This window comes from Poromitra crassiceps, assembly GCF_964638095.1.
Source record: "Poromitra crassiceps genome assembly, contig: HAP1_SCAFFOLD_222, whole genome shotgun sequence".
Taxonomy (NCBI): domain Eukaryota; kingdom Metazoa; phylum Chordata; class Actinopteri; order Beryciformes; family Melamphaidae; genus Poromitra; species Poromitra crassiceps.
The window spans coordinates 246,976-266,252 of NW_028152169.1; the positions used below are offsets into that span (position 1 = coordinate 246,976).

General features: G+C 45.0%; 1 protein-coding gene across 1 annotated transcript; it reads left to right on the forward strand.

The window, feature by feature from the left end:
• The first annotated feature begins 798 nt into the window (after positions 1–798).
• On the forward strand, positions 799–18,478 carry LOC310770754 (CTD small phosphatase-like protein 2-A). Its single transcript, XM_083663467.1, has 6 exons — positions 799–894; positions 2,003–2,065; positions 2,937–3,016; positions 15,767–15,884; positions 16,908–17,003; positions 18,131–18,478. The coding sequence occupies exons 1-6, from the start codon at positions 817–819 to the stop codon at positions 18,185–18,187; spliced, it is 492 nt and encodes a 163-aa protein (XP_083519593.1). The 5' UTR covers positions 799–816; the 3' UTR covers positions 18,188–18,478.
• Positions 18,479–19,277: the final 799 nt, after the last annotated feature.

Genomic DNA, 19,277 nt, shown 5'->3' on the forward strand with positions numbered 1-19,277 from the left:
GTATCAGACCCAGAGAGAGCTCTGCAGCATGCAGTAACGTAGTGTATCAGACCCAGAGAGAGCTCTGCAGCATGCAGTAACGTAGTGTATCAGACCCAGAGAGAGATCTGCAGCATGCAGTAACGTAGTGTATCAGACCCAGAGAGAGCTCTGCAGCATGCAGTAACGTAGTGTATCAGACCCAGAGAGAGATCTGCAGCATGCAGTAACGTAGTGTATCAGACCCAGAGAGAGCTCTGCAGCATGCAGTAACGTAGTGTATCAGACCCAGAGAGAGATCTGCAGCATGCAGTAACGTAGTGTATCAGACCCAGAGAGAGATCTGCAGCATGCAGTAACGTAGTGTATCAGACCCAGAGAGAGCTCTGCAGCATGCAGTAACGTAGTGTATCAGACCCAGAGAGAGATCTGCAGCATGCAGTAACGTAGTGTATCAGACCCAGAGAGAGCTCTGCAGCATGCAGTAACGTAGTGTATCAGACCCAGAGAGAGCTCTGCAGCATGCAGTAACGTAGTGTATCAGACCCAGAGAGAGATCTGCAGCATGCAGTAACGTAGTGTATCAGACCCAGAGAGAGATCTGCAGCATGCAGTAACGTAGTGTATCAGACCCAGAGAGAGATCTGCAGCATGCAGTAACGTAGTGTATCAGACCCAGAGAGAGATCTGCAGCATGCAGTAACGTAGTGTATCAGACCCAGAGAGAGATCTGCAGCATGCAGTAACATAGTGTATCAGCATAAGAACTCTCATGGGTCTGGCATTGAGACTAACTATAAGGTGACTCTGTCTCTGTGCCTGCAGGATGAAACCCTGATGTTCAGCTCGCTGAACGTGATCGAGGAGGCGGAGCACTCCTTCCACACCACCTTCCACCACCACCACCAGTACAAGGTGAGGCTGTGGCACATCAACAGTGTGCCTCTTTGATGTTTCCTCCTATCACAAGCAGTGTTGGGGGTAACTCATTACGAAAGTAACATATTACATGTAATATATTACTTTTAGCAGTAACTCAGTAATATAACTTATTACTTATAGGATTTCAGTAATATTATACCAGTTACTTTGTCAAGTAACTCAAGTTACAAATTGAGTTACATTTTATTAAATCAAAGCACATGTTTAAATAAAGATACAATCATTTCCTAATCAAACTGAGTTTTTATGCAAATAACCACTATAGATGACAATAACAAAGGAAAAGAATAACATTTAGAATGTTGGATTGTTTACACTGACTTCAAGGTGGTTGAAATTATTTTTCGGGATGGTTCCGGGGTGGCGATGTCATTCTGCTGGTGCTGTTGTTTTGGTCAAAGTAATGCAAAAGTAGTGTAATAAGTAACAAGTTACTCTACACATACAGAAATATTGTAAAGTAACTTATTACTTTCAAATGAAAGTAACTAGTAATATGTAGTATATTACATTTTGAACGTAACTTGCTGATCACAAGCGATGTGAATCAGACAAACGCTCGCAGGAAAGTGAGGAAAAAGCTGTTGATCCTCAGCTGCCCCCTGTTTTGCCTGATTTATTGAATGTTCTTTGTTAGTACAGCTTGTTAGTTTGTTGCTGCTGCTGACTTGCATGTGTGTGTGTGTGAGAGGGACAGCGGTGCTTGTGGGAAATGTAGTCCTGGGCCCAGTTGCACAAAAAGCACCTTAGGTTAAGATTTCCCTTAGAGTCAGAGTTAAGGTGTCCATAAAATAGATTCTGCTGCACAAAACACCCTTAAATCTTCTCAATAAGGCTAAACATTTTAAGGAAAACATAAGCACAAGATTTAAGGGTGTTTTGTGCAGCAGATTCTATAATCTTAAAAGGTTGTGAATTTAACTTTGGGATTCCTGCATATACCCTGAAAATAGATTTAGTCAAATATTTGTGTGACTGAAGTGCTAGGTGAACAAGGAGGAACTAAGGAGAAAATGTAGAATATATATGCATTCATTATGGTACAGGACTTTATTTATCGACTCCCTCATCTTCTCATCAGGTATACATGGTCCTGCGGCCGCATGTGATGGAGTTCCTGCAGTCCATGGCAAAGATCTACGAGGTAAGTTTCACGCCCAAGAAAACGAGTTTTGAATATATTTAAAATGAAGCTGCCTGGTTCCTGTGACTACACTACAATAGAGTTTTCTTTGGACAAGCAAGTGCTTTCTGTCTGTATGTTTTCAGTGACAATATTCATCAGAATATGTATATATATATATATATACCGTAATTTCCGTACTATAAGCCGCACCGGAGTATAAGCCGCAGCAGCAAAATTGCCTGTTTGTTACATATATAAGCCGCACCGGACTATAAGCCGCGGGTGTTTTAATGTTTTTTTTTTTGTTTTGTTTTTTGTTTTAATGTTTAATTACCATATGTAAGGGTTCGTGCACAGAGGGGATTGTCGGGAAAGAGATGGCTGTTTGAGGAAGCTCCCATTTATTAACATTTCAACAAAACAACATAACACAACACCACCTGTGTTTTTTTTTACAGTGCACACAGTGTCCGCGGTGTGGTGAAAAGAGGGCAAGAGAGGAAATTAAAACAGAAGTGGATTTATAGTTAGAAAGAGTGCTAAAGAAGAGAGAATTCCGTTTTTTATTTTTATTTTTGCTGAAAAAATCCATAGATAAGCCGCACCGTTATATAAGCCGCAGGGGCCAAAAAACGGGGAAAAAGCCGCGGCTTATAGTCCGAAATTTACGGTATATATATAGTGACTGAATAATATTATAGGCATTTCCCCCATTTCTTTTGTCTCTCTACACAAACGGTAAATGTAAGGTGATTGAACTTTTGCTCTCACAGTATCTTTCTGTGCGGCTTATCTTATCGTCTTTATACATGCAAATAAACTGTGGTAAAGCGTGTTAGCGCTCTGCTCTGGGTGGGATGTTTTCAGCTGCTGTTTGTTTGTGTTCCAGATGTTTGTTTACACGACAGCCAAGAAGCAGTACGCAGAGAAGATCCTGGACATCCTGGACCCCGACCAGAAGCTGTTTCGGTGCGTCTTCCCCACATCCGCGTACACCATCAAAGTCATTCATCAAAGTTTTCCACAACACAGAGACTCACACTCCGTCAGGTTTATTAGTTACACCTGTGTTTCATCAAAGTTTTCCACAACACAGAGGCCCAATCCCAAACCAGCCCCTATCCCCTAACCCTATCCACTACCCCTCCGTTTGCGCGTTCACGCGTAGGTCCGCCATATTAAGGGCGTCCCAAACCAATTCCTACTGAGTGCAGGCGGCTTGTCAAACCCTTAAACAGCGAGTCTGCACTGGTGCAGGCTCGCCGACGGTTGCTGCAGAAACTACGTCCGGAGGAAACACCATTCAAGTGTAAGTTAGTTCCGTCTACTTCTTCCAAGTATTTTAGATCAAACACGTACCTTTATTTCCCTCATAGTGACTTTACATCTCGAACTAAATCATGGAATATGTCGAGTTATTAGTCCACAATTGAGAGGGTATAGGCTACTGTATTCAAGACAAAGTGGCTAAATGAGAGCTAAGCATAGACCTAATAAACACAGTCAAGAGCGATGCGAATATACAGCACGAAATTGCGATGCGAGTTTTGACCCACCTGTCAATCCACAGATGTGTTCCGACGCGTCGGAAGCGAATTTCTGAAAAATCGAAAAAATAAACACCGCAATAACGCTCAGCGAAAAGGACTTAGAAGCTTTATTTTGTAGCCCATGTGTGTCTTTTTCATATTTGTGGATGGTTATTAATTAAAAAATATATACATTTTGTGTGTAGTCTAAAACATGTCTATGCATAGACAACATTATCCTGGGCTAAATGAGAGCTAAGCATAGACATAACGTTAAAATCTTGTGCTCAGATAAATTACCTTTTATGCTAACGTGGAGGACTTCTCTAGTGTATATTTTTGTATTTACTGCTAATTATTCATTTTAATAATGTATTTACTGCTTGGTCTAAAATAGGTCTATACATTAGCCGGCTATATGAGAGCTAAATCATAGACGCCCCATTGAAATCACGTCTATTGTGGAACAGCATGACACAGGCAACGCGTCTGTCCGTCTCCATGGTGACGGCTCCTTCCTGTTTCCGGTAAGGTAGCGAGGGCGTCTCACTTGTTCGGCTTCTCTTTTATGCCTCTCCCCTTAATCAGCAGTGCCCTCTACAGCTGCGAGTGGAACTCCATTTGGAGTGGCACTCGGTAGTGAAGTGGTAGTGAGTAGGGAGTGGTTTGGGATTGGGCCAGAGACTCACACTCCGTCAGGTTTATCAGTTACACCTGTGTTTCATCAAAGTTTTCCACCACACAGAGACTCACACTCCATCAGGTTTATCAGTTACAGTGAACCCTTCTGCGTCCGTGTCTTCCTGTTAGTCGAGGTGCTTCTTGCTATTTTTTCCCTGTAATTTGCCTCGTCAGCGTCTGGGATTTATCCAGTCTGAATTACAGTCACTGACTACGTTTACACACACAAAATATTCAAGTTTTTGCCCTTACTCCGAAAAAAGACTCCACCTTTCATGCGTTCAAACACCTTCTTGAAAAGGTCCGCGTTGGGATATTTGCACATATCCAGAAACCTGTTGATATCCGAGTCTTTCATAATGAAAACCTGTTGATATCCAAGTCTTTCATAATGAAAACCTGTTGATATCCAAGTCTTTCATAATGGCTGAAAGGGTTTCTCCTTCCCACCAGAAAAGTGGGCTTTTCTTTCGGGGATGCATCTCTGGCTAGTTGGTTTGTTTACAAGCACATAGCTACTGTAGCTGACTGTGAATCAGAATCAGAATCAGAATCAGAAAGACTTTAATAATCCCCGGGGGGAAATTGGGACAAATCACAGCTGCTCGTTCACAAAACACACATATCCTAAAATAAATACACAGTAGTAGTGCAATAGTAAAATAAGCAGAATAGAAGAAACAACAACACAACATAGCATGGAGTAAACAGTATAAACAGTATAAACGTTAACCAGTATTACTGCGATAGGAGCAAAGTAGTACAACCTACTAAACCTATCTAAATAGTAACCTATCTAAATTATTGCACACTGAAACATGTATTATTATTCGGCTTGCCCTATACTTTACACGTGGCTCAGCCAGACACATTTCTAGTTAGCCTATCGGCTGGCTCAATCTCAGGGAGACTGAGCGTCTCCGAGGTGCTCTTTTAAGAGAGGCATTAAATAGGCCAATGGCCACAGGCAGGAATGATTTCTTGTGCCTCTCCGTGCTGCATCTAGGTGGAATCAGTCTCTCACTGAATGTACTCCTGTGTTTGACTAGCACGCCGTGGAGTGGGTGCGAGACATTGCTCATGATGGAGCGTAGCCTGGATAACGTTCTCTTCTCTGACACCGCAGTCAGAGAGCCCAGGTCCAGCCCCACAATGTCCCTGGCCTTACGGATCAGTTTGTTAAGTCTGTTGGCATCCGCCGCCTTCAGCCTACTGCCCCAGCACACAATAGCATAGAGGAAGGCACTAGCCACTACCGACTCATAGAACATCCTCAGCATGGTCCGGCAGACGTTGAAGGACCTCAGTCTTCTCAGAAAGTAGAGACGGTTTTGCCCCTTTTTGTAGAGTGCATCAGAGTTCTTAGCCCAGTCCAGTTTGTTGTCAATGTACACTCCAAGGTACTTGTAATCATCCACTATGTCAACACTGACCCCGTGGATTGAAACAGGGGTCACCGGAGCCTTGACCCTCCTCAGGTCCACCACCAGCTCCTTTGTCTTTGACACGTTGAGCTGCAGGTGGTTCTCCTCACACCATGTGACAAAGTTGGCCACCACATCCCGGTACTCATCTTCGTCACCATTTTTGATACATCCCACTATCGCAGAGTCGTCAGAGAACTTCTGAAGGTGGCAAGACTCAGTCAGGTAGGTGAAGTCCGTGGTGTAGATGGTGAAGAAGAAGGGAGAGAAGACCGTCCCCTGTGGAGCTCCAGTATTACTGACCACTCTGTCTGACACACAGTTCTGTAAGCGCACATATTGTGGTCTGCCAGACAGGTAATCCACAATCCAGGCCACCAGGGGGGCATCCACTCGCATCGCCGTCAGCTTCTCGCCCAGTAGAGCCGGCCTGATGGTGTTGAACGCACTGGAGAAGTCAAAGAACATGACTCTCACAGTGCTGGCTGGGTTGTCCAGGTGAGCGTAGGCACGGTTGGTCAGGTAGATGACCGCGTCCTCCACTCCCAGTCGGGGCTGGTAGGCGAACTGGAGGGGGTCAAGGGATGATTTGACTATAGGCCTGAGCTGCTGCAGGACGAGTTTCTCCAGGGTCTTCATGATGTGGGACGTCAAAGCTACCGGCCTGTAGTCATTGGAGCCGCTGGGTCTTGGCTTTTTCGGTACAGGAACGATACAGGACGTTTTCCACATCACGGGGACCTTTTGGAGACTCAGGCTCTTGTTGAAGATCAGCTGCAGTACATCACACAGCTGGGGGGCACAGGCTTTGAGCACCATAGGGCTGACGCCATCCGGGCCAGCTGCTTTTCTCGTGTGTAGTCTCATCAGCTGATTCTTCACCTGGTCCGCTGTGATGGTCAGCGTGGGTGGGGGGGGGGGGGGTGGCATCCTCAGCTCTGAAGCCCTTTGGGGGAGGGGGGGGGGGATATGACCTAGTCTCTGGGTGACGGGGTATGAGGGGGGGGGGGAGGGGGGCCATCAAGTGGGCCATCAGCCGGAGCCAGAGAGAGGGCGGGGGGGGGGGGGAGAGCCGTGTGGCGGGGGCTGCTGTTGGAATGCAGCCGTCAGGAGAGTCAGGAGAGTCGGGGGAGGGGGCACCCGGGCCAGCTGCATCAAACCTGTTGAAAAACAGATTCAATTCATTGGCCCGATCAACCCCCCCCCTCCACCCCCCCGCCCCCTGCTTTGTTAAAGCCCGTGATGGCTCTCACACCTCTCCACACCTCTCTCATATTGTTCTGCTGAAGCTTTGCCTCCAGCTTTGCCCTATAGCACTCTTTAGCTACTCTAATGCTCGCTTTCAGTTCTCCCTGGATGGCTCTGATCCTGTCTCTGTCCCCCGACCTAAATGCACTTTTCTTGGCGTTCAGGATGGCCTTAATGTCTTTAGTTACCCAAGCTTTGTTGTTTGGAAAACATTTTATTACCTTTGTGGGTATGTTGCAGTCCACACAAAAGTTTATGTAGTCCGTAATGCACTCTGTGATTCCATCTATATCCTCTCCATGTGGGTCACAGAGTGCCTGCCAGTCCGTTACCTCAAAGCAGGCTCTAAGCGCCTCAGTTCCCTCCTCTGACCATACTGTAACGTGTCGGGTAATCCAGGTATTACCTGTAATGTGATGTACAAGAGAAGTGTCTAGATTGTAGCTAGGAACTAATGTGTGTGGGTGCGTTCCTAGGGGAAACGGGGTATATAGGACCAGCGGCCGCTGTGCCGGGGGAGTCAAGCTATGGAGTGAGCGAGACCGGGTGTTGTGTGTAGAGCTAGCTCTGTGAAGCTAGCTGCTAGGAGCTAAAGAAGCCTGTGAATAAAGAACCTGTACCAACTACAACTCTCCGTTCTTTGGCGTATCACCGATACGTTACATTGGTGTCAGGCAGTAAAGCGGTAGCGCCTCTGATTCGGTCGAGAGGGGAGAGAGTGAGGAGGAACGGCGGAGAAAAGTTGGAGATCAAAGGCTCGAGCGAACTAGCGGTAGCGAGCTAGCTGTGTGAGCTAGCTGCTACGAGCGCCACGTGTGATGGTGCGATTAGAAGAATGCCTGTCGGCGAACGGGAGAAAAGAAGAGCTGACGACAGAGATCAGCTCGGCGCTGGCGGCCATGGAAGCCCGTGTGTTGAAAGAAGTCAGACGGCTGTTGGAGACGATACCAGCCTGGGCAGAGGGGCTTATGGAGCTGCTACGAGAGCTCGCGCAGCACGGAGAGAAGCGGACGGAGGAGCCACAAAATAGACTGTGCTGGAGCTGTGGAGAACCGGGCCACGTGGCGAGGTGGTGCCGAGGCGAGCCCGGGAGACGGACCGGGTATGCGGGACAACGACATGGACAGCAGGGAGCCTGCTGGGCATGCGGCGCGATCGGACATTTAGCCAGAGAATGTCAAGAAGCTGTCGAGGACTGGAGAACAGCGGGAGAGGAGAGACGTGCGGGCGGTGGACAGGTGAGACTTTGTTGGACGTGCAGGTCGCCTGAACATTTAGCTAGAGACTGCACTAAGAGTGTGAACGCTGGAAGAGACACACAGCCGGGGGAGCAGCCCGAGCAACAAGCAGTGGAGCAGCCTGAGCAACAAGCGGCGGAGCAGCGGGGCAGTACAGAGCCGATTGTGCTGGGCAGGAGAGTGACTGTTGAGTAGGGATGGGCATTTCTAGCAAAAACACTATTCGAAATTCGCTGGCCAAATTCGAATTTAATTCGAATTTCGAAAATAAATAAAAAAATGTAAAAAAAAAAAAAAAAAAAAAAAAAAAAATTTTTTTTACATTTTTAATTTTTTTTACATTGACATTTTCGAAAATAAAAAACAGTTTTGACAATCATGAGTGGTTGTGGTTCATTAAATATTTAGTAGGCTCAGGTCTGAGTGCCAAAGGGGTGCCAAAGTCACCCCCTCTCCCTCTTCATGGGATTTCATCCGCCATTCATTTTTCCATAAACCTTGCTTAAAATGCTTATAGCGATTTGACTATACCGGTACTTAGAATCCGGGGAGACAATGCAACATTTCACTCAAAAAAAAAAAAAAAAAAAAAAAAAAAAATTCGAATTTCGAATTTCAATAATAAAAGTCGACCTTGATAATAACAACGATTATTCGAAAATTCGAAATTCGATGCCCATCCCTACTGTTGAGCCGGCCCAGGCTAGCTGCTCTGGAGCGGGGATCGTTTTGAACAGCCAGAGGGAAGTGAGCGACATCACCTGCAGTGCTGTTACAGTCGGGGGAGTGGCGCTCGTGTCCCCGGGGGAGCGAGAGAGGTCAACGCTGGAGGAACCGGCCCAACCAAGCCGCTACACAACCCCCACGGCTGCACTGCAGAAAGTCGAGGTGGAGATCGACGCCGATGGTGTCCGCCCTGCTGTCCTCAACACGCCGCCCCCTGGGGGAGCGGGACGGGAGGACGAGCGAGTGCAAGACCGGGAGGATGAGAATGTGACTATGGAGGATGTCGATCTGGAGGAGTGGATACGCAGACAGGCGGAGGACGCTAGCGTTGGACCGGTGTACAGGTGGGTGGCGGCCGGATACCGGCCTCGCCTGGAGGAGATGTGCATGTGTTCAAGTACCACGAAGGAACTGTGGGAGTTGTTTCCGGACCTGAGGGTGAGGGAGTCGGGGATTCTGGGGTTAGATGGGCGCGGAAAGAGTGGCAGCGTCGTGGTGGTGCCCAGCTGCCTGCGGGGACTGGCGCTACGGGGGGCGCACAGGGGCCGCAGGGGTCAGGGGCATCGAGGGGCTGAAGAAACACTCAGCCGCCTTTGTCGGGTTTTCTACTGGGTACAGATGAAGGGAGACGTAGAGGACTACTGCCTTAGTTGTGTCGACTGTAATGTACTTCAGGGGGGACAGAAGCTGTAAAAGGGGGGATGGAAATAGTGGTTGAAGTGAAGTGGGATAATGTGAATAAGAAAAAAAGGTTTAAATGAAGGTAATGAAAAAAGAATGATGTAAATGTTGGGGGTTATTGTCGAACTGAAATTATAGGTGGGTTGAATTGAAGATGAGTGTAAAGAAAAGAGGAAAACGAAATAAGGTAAATGTGGGGGTTATTGGTAAATTGAAATGTGTGTAAAAAAAGAGAATTGAAATGTGGGTTGAATTTAAGGAATGGGAAAAGAGGGAAGAAATGAGAAGAAATGCAAATGGTGGTGGTGGAACGAAAATTAAGAAGTAGTGAAATAATAAGAGACAAATTGGGGGAATACAAAATGTTGTGGGGTGGTGTGTTTTGGTACAGGGGGATATGTGTGGGTTGTGGGTGTCAATGTGGGCATTGAGCTAATGTTGGGTGAGGAGTATGTAACGTGTCGGGTAATCCAGGTATTACCTGTAATGTGATGTACAAGAGAAGTGTCTAGATTGTAGCTAGGAACTAATGTGTGTGGGTGCGTTCCTAGGGGAAACGGGGTATATAGGACCAGCGGCCGCTGTGCCGGGGGAGTCAAGCTATGGAGTGAGCGAGACCGGGTGTTGTGTGTAGAGCTAGCTCTGTGAAGCTAGCTGCTAGGAGCTAAAGAAGCCTGTGAATAAAGAACCTGTACCAACTACAACTCTCCGTTCTTTGGCGTATCACCGATACGTTACAATACCCTCACTGTCCTGGAGGATACAGGCAGCTTTTTTACCATCGGGGTATATCTAGATCTGAGGTAGACTAGGTTGTGGTCGGCGCGGCCAAGCGGGGGGAGGGGTGACGAAGAGTAGGCAGCATCCTTCACGTTCGCGTATACATCAAGTCAATAGTTTTATCGCCCCTAGTGCTACAGCTCACGTACTGTTTAAAGTTGGGCAGTGTCTTTGACATAGTCACGTGATTAAAATCTCCTGATATCAGTATCAATGCACTCGGGTGCTTAGATTGGAGTCCCGCAATGGCGTTGTGGATAATGTCACACGCTGATATCGGATTAGCGGAAGGTGGGATGTAGATCGCCACAACAATCACATGAGAGAATTCCCTAGGTACGTAGTATGGCCGTAATCCCACGGCTAAAAGCTCCGTGTCAGGTGAGCACGAGCGTTCTTTAATGCTGATATGGGCCGGATTACACCATTTATTGTTAACAAGAATGGCAAGGCCACCTCCCTTACTTTTACCGCTCGAAGTGCTATCACGGTCTGCCCGTATAGTCTGGAAGCCATCAATAGATGCGTTGCAGTCCGGAATGTCCTTATTTAGCCAGGTTTCCGTGAAGCACATTAGGCTGCACTCGCGAAATTCCCTCTGAGTCCTCGCCAGACCTGTTAATTCCTCCATTTTACGTTGCCCATCATCAGCGAGGGGAGATTAGGCTTGAATCTCCGACGTTCTCTTCTGGCTTCGTTTTTTCTCTGCCTCGCTCTCCTGCCTCTCCCCCTCCTACCACGCCGTGCATTCTCTATCAGTTCCTCCGGAATAAGCGGCGCTGGGACCGACTCGCCGTCCGGCGAACGGAGCTCCAGCAGCTGTGCTCTGCTGTAAACAATGGCCACATGTCCTGGCGCCAGCTGTTGTCCCCAGGCGATACATTGTAGAAGCAGTAAACCGGTCAAAAATACGTTAAAAATTCCTCTGAACCGCATGGTTACAGGCGGATACACTATTTACACAATATATACACACGATAAGTGTTAGAAAAGAGCGATAATAATAATAATAATACAAAGAGCACGGAAACGAACGAGCAGCTGCAACAAGCGACCTTCCTGGTCGACGCCTGCGCACACGCCTCAGGCAAGAGGCCAGGTCTGTCGCAAACTGTCATCAAAACCCCCTGATTGAGACGCATGTTCTGAATGTGCTTGTTGTCCAAAGAATGCTCCTAAAACCAGAATAATATCAACATATCCCACGTCTTAAAAAATGCTACATTAAAGCCTAATTCAGAATATCCAAACGGAATATGCTCACCTGTATACAATTCAGAATATTGTCATTTTGGTTTGGTTTGGTTTATTTGAAAGTTAAGGTGATAATACGGAAGATTTACATTTTCTTGTCTCTGACAACACCTATGGCCATGAGCAGTAATTGCAGATGAGATCCACACAGTGGTGCATATGTGACGTGAAGGTTTTTTTCCTTCTTCTTCTTAATACATTTAAGTTGGCCAGTAGGGGGCAGTAATGCAACACTTGGACGCCAACCACGCAGCTGTCAATCAAATCTTCATAATCCACGCACACATCTCAAATGAAGAAGTTGGTCAGCGGTGCTCATGGATCCTGTAAAGGCTCGCTCCTGGCCAATCCTGACGCTTGACTGCTGCGTAGGCGGGCGCAGGTTGTGTTCTGCCCAAATCTCCAGTGGGATCATAATAACGCAGAAACGGCAACTTGCTTCGACTCCGCCTACCCTCTCTGGCGGGTGCTGGGTGATGACAAAGACGTCAAGAACTGTGCGCCGCTTGTGATATCTTTGTTTTTTAGTTTGGGGGGCGGGGAAAGTGTCGCCACAGACACAAGTTCATAAATGTTGCAATACAGAGAGATGCAAGGGCTTCCATCAATGGGCGATGGGCTTAATCACCATTGTGTTAACTCACTTGAGGATATATAGTGACTTTACAGACATTTATTTACATGAAAATCGTAATCCCTTTTAAAAAGAAAAAACACACAAATAGTCCGCCCATCCCACAGACAGGAAAGAACCACAGTATGCCATTCCATAACTAACGGGAATAATAGTGGACAATATTGGTGTGCATGCGTGTAAACATTCTTAACACATTCACTGCCAGCCGTTTTTTTTTTACTGTAGGTAGCTTCTGCCAGAGGGTTTTTTTGAGGATTCTGGCTCATCTTTCAAGACCCAAGGATTCTTTTCTGCTAAGATTTTGTGAACACAAAATATCTCAAAAGAACTAATAGAATGTGTGCTTTCTCTGTCTAAAAGAGTTAGTTTGTAGAGTTAGTAGTTATGTAGGCATTAGCACTTGAATACAGCATGGTTTCAGCGTCTGAAAATTTAAGCTGAGATAATTAGCTTTTTGTGAAATTCGATAGAACAGTCACTTTAACCATTCATTTTTGGCATCAGTAAGACGTCAGACATCTAAACAATAGTTTTGAACAGTAATTTCCTCCATAACAGCAGGAAACACCCCTCTCCTTCAAACTCCTCCCTCCGTGTGTGTTCTTCTTGGCTGCAGCGGGCGTGTCACAAGCTCGTTTCTGCTGCTGCTGTAACCTCCCGTCACCAGGCTCACTGCTTTGCTGCTGCTCCTGTCTGCTGGCGGCCGCTAGGCAAGTCTGGATGGGCTCGCTCGTTTCTTGGGTTTTCGGTTGAGAGCTTTGATGAAGCTTTTGCGACTCTGGTCTTATTTATGCTGCGTGTTTCAAAGTGTCTTGCACCCATAATCTATTATGCAAATTTGCAATCCCCCCCCGCCAGCTCCCAAACGCGAAAGCGAAAGCGTTTTCGCCAATCCATTTTCATGAGAATGGCTTCCTCACACTGCTTTTTGCTTGCCTTCCTCTAGTCGGGAGAGCACTGTCGCCACTTAGTGGGTCGGTGGAATGGGTTGTACACGTTCGGTGGCTCCAATATTTTTATAGGAGACGTGGGGGGCATTGATCCACGTCCCACCGTTTTTTTTTGACGACTCAACTCGTCATTGGCAGTCAACCGTTGGATTTTTTTTGACGAGTCAACTCGCCATTGCCAGTGAATGTGTTAAAGTCGAGCTGAACCCAAAAATGACTTTTCTTTTCTTTTAGTTCAAATACCTGGGTATGCAGTGCACCTATTTAATAATGTATGCCAAAAAAATCACAAAAATATAATTTCTTTAGTTTTTCACACTTTTTCACATCAAAAGTTCATTTTTCAAGATGTCATTGATAACAGTAATCTACAGTTTGCTGATGTCACCTAGTACTATCAAATTTTTACCCCATTTCAACCAATCATATCATGACATGCAGCTATCAATCAAATCTTCATTTCAGGATAATTTTCTCTTCCAAATGAAGTAGAAAATGGCGCCTAGTGCCTGTCATCTGGCAGAATTCCTATCCCATAAACTAACTACTAACTTGGCCAATTGTATGAAACATGAACAAAAAACAAAAACTATAATCTCTAAGAATGCAAAGAAATGTAACTGGCTCGTTAAAACGCGCATTCCAGGAATATCGTATTTACAGAAATAGCGTAAATGGCGCGCGCTTGAGAGCGTGGTGGTCAGGGGTCGCCCCTCGGAGATTCCAGGCGGGCGGGCAGCACCCATGCATCGGATTGTCCGCTCGCTCCGCATGAAGCAGGTGGCTGCCTGGTACTCTGCGGATCCCACTCGCGTAGCACGACAACACGCTGAATCCCACTCGATTTGGGGGTTGAACACGCCATGATTGACCAATGCAAAAGCCAGTCGACAATTGTCAAATCAAATCATCAACACCATATATGGTCCGCCTCTCAATTTGTTTTCAGTCTAAAACGGACTCAGACGCACGTGACGAACGGGTTCAGCTCGACTTTAATGAGTTGAGCAGTAAAATGAGCTTGAAGCGTCCAGCATGTTGTGTGACTTGTTGTTTATGTCTTTATCTAGGTACCGTCTGTACCAGAGGCCTGTACTACGAATGTTGTATTAGAAGATCCAGGATCTGTCCCTTGATCTGGTTTGTCTAAACCAGATCAGCTCGATTGTAGTTAACTTGTACTACGAACGTCGATTGGCACTCGTTAACTCGAACCAGGTTTTTCTAATCAAGCTGACAGCGCGTGCACATGAAAATGCCCGTGCACTGGAGCTCGTGCCCGCAAAAGAGGCGTGGTTTTTAACAACTGCCAATCAGAGTGCAATATGGACTGCTCCAACTCCGACAGCGCCAGACACGCCTATTTCCTCATTGAATGAAACCGCAAATACAAATCTGCGTTGGATATTATTACTGTTCCGAATGACTGTCTAAAGTGACCACTTTTATCCACACCAGTAATTTATTTGAAGAGCGGTTTCGTAGGCTATCTACAGCTCTCTATCTACAGTCTTTTGTGGAAGCAATGTGTAATCTATCTCAGTCCAAAATCCGTATGTAGCTATAGACCATTTAGGCTCAATGAATAATAATGATCCGTGTCTGTACTTTGTTCAGTATATTGTATTTCAATTTGTAACCGTCAAATAAAATAAAATAAAATAAAATAAAATCAATGTGTTTAGTCGCACTGATTGAATAATTCCTATAGGCTAATCAATAAAAAAAAGAATGATAATAAAATAAAATAAATGCTTCTGAACTGAATCGACACGGTATGTGCGGGCATAGATTTCATTTTTAAAAAATAGTCTATTTTGTGGTCACATGGCTATTGTAATGTCAGCAGAGTCGCATATCTCCATATTTCATATAATGATGCTGGAAATATGAAGTTCAATCACATCATACAGGCCAAAAGCAACAGAGTTGCAGCTGCAAAATGCAGGAGTAGCCTAGATATGAATCATCTTAATATGGGATCGCCTGTGTGCAGGTGATCCCATATTAAATTGCTTAGATGTAGTAGGCTGTATGACCATTTCAATTCCAACCCAACGTCAGTCTCAGCTCCGTTGCGCACACGGCACCGTGCGCTTTGGAGACGTTTATGTAACCTTTTTATGCCGGTTTAGTGATATGTCTCCACTCACTATTCAGCTGCAATCGATCAGCGGGGTCAAAAAACGTATCTAGGCTACTTGAGAGCACAAAAATGAATATATAAAAACATATTCCAAAGTGGTAAGTAGGGCTTAATTAAAATGTAGCCTGCAACAAGTGCAAGGCTTTAGTCCTTGGTTAATTCAACATTACAATTTGTGCTCCTTCCTCGTCCAGAAAGGGGTTGGCCATTTTTCCAAACTGCTGATTTGATTGGTTCGTGGGCGGTGTATTTAAGGTCTAATCTTATCCTTGCAACTTAACCTGCTGCGGACCAGGTTAAGTGTGAAGCATAAGTTGCTATGGAAATATATGTCGGTAAGAAGTTAACTTGCTTTGTAGTACGGCCAAACCAGGTTTAAACCTGAAGTTACCTCGCTAAACCACTAATCTTGCTTTGTAGTACAGGCCCCAGGAGGACTGCATCTGTGTCTTGGGACATTATGTGAAGGACCTGGGCGTTCTGGGCAGAGACCTGGCCAAGATGGTGGTCCTGGACAATGCCCCCCACACCTACCCATACCATGTAAGCACCCACACCCACCTACTCAACCCACCTACAAGAAGCTAACACAATTAAAGAATGTATCAGAACGACTGGTTTGATCATAGCTTCACTGTTATCTCTCTACCTACAATACACATGATGGAATTCTGGACAAAATCATATCTGACAATACAAATATTCTCATATTTGGGTCCGAGAGACAACATTTCATCAAATGGAGGTCCGTGGCCCTAATGTGGACTCAATTAGTATCAACCAAGAATTTAAAGTCCCTGGAAACCAGAAATATTTTTTTATTATTAATTATTTTTATTTATTGTGTGTGTGTGTGTGTGTGTGTGTGTGTGTGTGTGTGTGTGTGTGTGTGTGTGTGTGTGTGTGTGTGTGTGTGCATGTGCGTGTGCGTGCGTGCGTGCGCGCGTGTGTGCGTGTGTTGCTCGGCGCATAGCCTACTGACAGAGAGGAAGAGATCTCTGCCGCTGCGAGTGCACAGCGCTTGTGTGTGTGTGTGTGCGCGCGTGCGTGCATGCGTGTGATTCGATTAAATCTTATGACGTGATAAGATCATGCATTTTAGCACCGCGCGCACCGCTCTCTTCAATGAGGAAATGGAAATCCAGACCTTGTAGAAAAGTGTTGATTTTTGGGGTTAGGGTTGAAAGTAATGTCAACCATTTTCTGAGGCACACAATTACTAACATAAGACCCTAAATTTAATAGTTAGAAGGTTTTTGTGGATTTTGGTTTCCAGGGATTTTAAATTTCATTTATCCGTCTCAGTCACAATTGTAGCACAGTTTGCAGCTCGAAAAATGTCATGTTAAGAAGATGAATTCCAAACATGAAGACTTACAATTGTGTTTTTTAAAGAGACCTTTTGGGGTGGTGTCCTAATGTAACTCCCTCTTATCTCACCTCAGTACAGAGGGAAGAGCGTTTGTATTTGAGGTGGTGTACTAATGTAACTCCCTCTTATCTCACCTCAGTACAGAGGGAAGAGCGTTTGTATGAATTGAGGGTGATTTTTATTTTGTTTTGTAGCTGAGGAACACGATGCCCATCACGAGCTGGTCTGGAGCGCAGGAGGACACAGAGCTGCAGAGGCTCATCCCCTACCTGGATCAACTGGCTACCACTGTGAGTCACTGCTATCACATGACATCACCTTTATTACCCGCTTGTTTCATTTGTGGATGATTTTTGTTTTATTGTTATTATTAATTTATTTTATTTTTATTTTTATTTCTTTATTTTTCTTGATAGAGGCCCATTCCTACCATGAATAAAATATGTTTTTTGAATTCTGAGAAATAGTCAAGGGCGATATTGGTCCTTGATCAGCGAGCTGCGCAATCACTGGACAGGCGACCTGTCAATCACGCCCAAGCCTTTATTTTTTATCATCTATTTTACTCTAAACGGGTGAATTAGATAGAACTTCGCCCCCCATACAGTTGGCTTAGAACTTAACTATAGAGACCAAAACTGTTTTTTGTACCAGCCAGGGCTGTAAACATGTTTATTTCTGCTGTAAAGTCAGGCGTTTTAACATGAGGTGAATGGGGAATGACTCCCTTTTGCAGCCAGCCTCAAGTGGCCATTTTTGGAAGTTGGCACCTTGCATGACTGCAGATTGCGACGGTGTGTGATGTGAGCATGGATGGGTGAATGTAGACATTACTGTAAAGCACTTTGAGCGGTCGTCAGACTGCCAAAAAGCACTACAGTATATAAATCCAGTTAATTTACCATTTTACATGTGAGGGTGTCACCTTAGGCTTTGGGGAAAAGAGTGATCGCCATTTTTCACCATTTTATAGATCAAATGACTAATTGATTCGTCGAGAAAATAATCAACAGATAAATCCATAATGAAAATAATCGGTAGTTGCAACCCTAGTCCTGTTCTCCAAACATCTGGTCAGCTGCTGAAACTATGATTATTTACCTTGATTATACCTTCATAGTTACTCCACATGATATCAGTCTATGGAATAAAACTCCTTGTGATTATTGTGGTATTGATGTCTAGTGTGTGTGTGTGTGTGTGTGTGTGTGTGTGTGTGTGTGTGTGTGTGTGTGTGTGTGTTCTCTGTGTGTGTGTGTGTGTGTGTGTGTGTGTGTGTGTGTGTGTGTGTGTTCTCGTGTGTGTGTCTGTGTGTGTTCTCGTATGTGTGTGTGTGTGTGTGTGTGTGTTCTCGTGTGTGTGTGTGTGTGTGTGTGTGTGTGTGTGTGTGTGTGTGTTCTCGTATGTGTGTGTTTAGGAGGATTTCCGGGAGACGCTGGAGGAGGAAGGATCATTTCCACCGGCTGCTGTCTGAAGACTGACACCGCTCCCCGCTTCGATTGCTTGTTTCTCTCATGAGATCTGGCAACCCTGCTCCTCTCCCTCGGACTGTCGGTTCCAGACTGAATCCTAGATGCAGCTTGACTTGTACCGTCTTGAAGCCAGCAGCACACCCTCTGTCTCCCCTAATGACTTGAAAGGCTGTGTGGCACTTTTATACTGTTATACTGTTTATACTCGTAACTTTAAATTCTATTAATTTCGCTGTTCTTTTTTTGCAAATAGAATTGATGTACTGTAAATATTATGTTGTGAATAAATCATTATTTTTCAGGCAGACTGATTATTTGCTTTTGGCAGATATACATATTACTTACTGTATATAATGCATTTCAATACTATCTAATAATATTAATATTAGTCTTTATTCTTTATATATATTTTACATCCAGTCTGCTCCACAGTGAGAGCAGTGAGAATGATCTGAACAGTCTCCTCTGTCTTTCTCTCACTGTGCTTTGTTCAAATGAAAGTAAAATTATTCCCATCCAGCAACCCAGTTTGTCTCTCATTAATGTGCTAATCCATAAGATTCTAGATGGGTGTTTTTATTTTATTTAGTCTTTGTTGCTGACAGCTGAACAATGCTTTGTCGGAAGGTGTTGAAAGTATTGTCACGACACAGGTGAGGCTATTTTACAACCTGTGATCTCTGGATTACACGTATCTAGAGAGGTGATAATAGTGTATTTTTACTTCAGAAATGTGATATTCTATATACAGTCCATGTATTCTACGTATCAGTGGATTGCAGAAGCGCAACCTGCCAACATTTTATTCTGGGTTAGGCTGCCTTGTATCAAGTGAAATTTAGAGGCTGCTGTTAAACCTTTTCACACTGCCAGTAGATGGAGAAACACCTGTAACACCTGCTGTCAATCATAGAGGAGACCTTAGCTGTTCTTATCATGATGCACTCAGCAAGAGGTTTATGTAAAACCACATGCATCTCATCAACACCTGAAGGTCATTTCTTTTCTTAGTCTTTGCACACACAGTCAGTTTTTTTCATCCAAAATTGACGCATGAAAAAAAAAAAAAAATACGACCTCATTTGTGTGGCC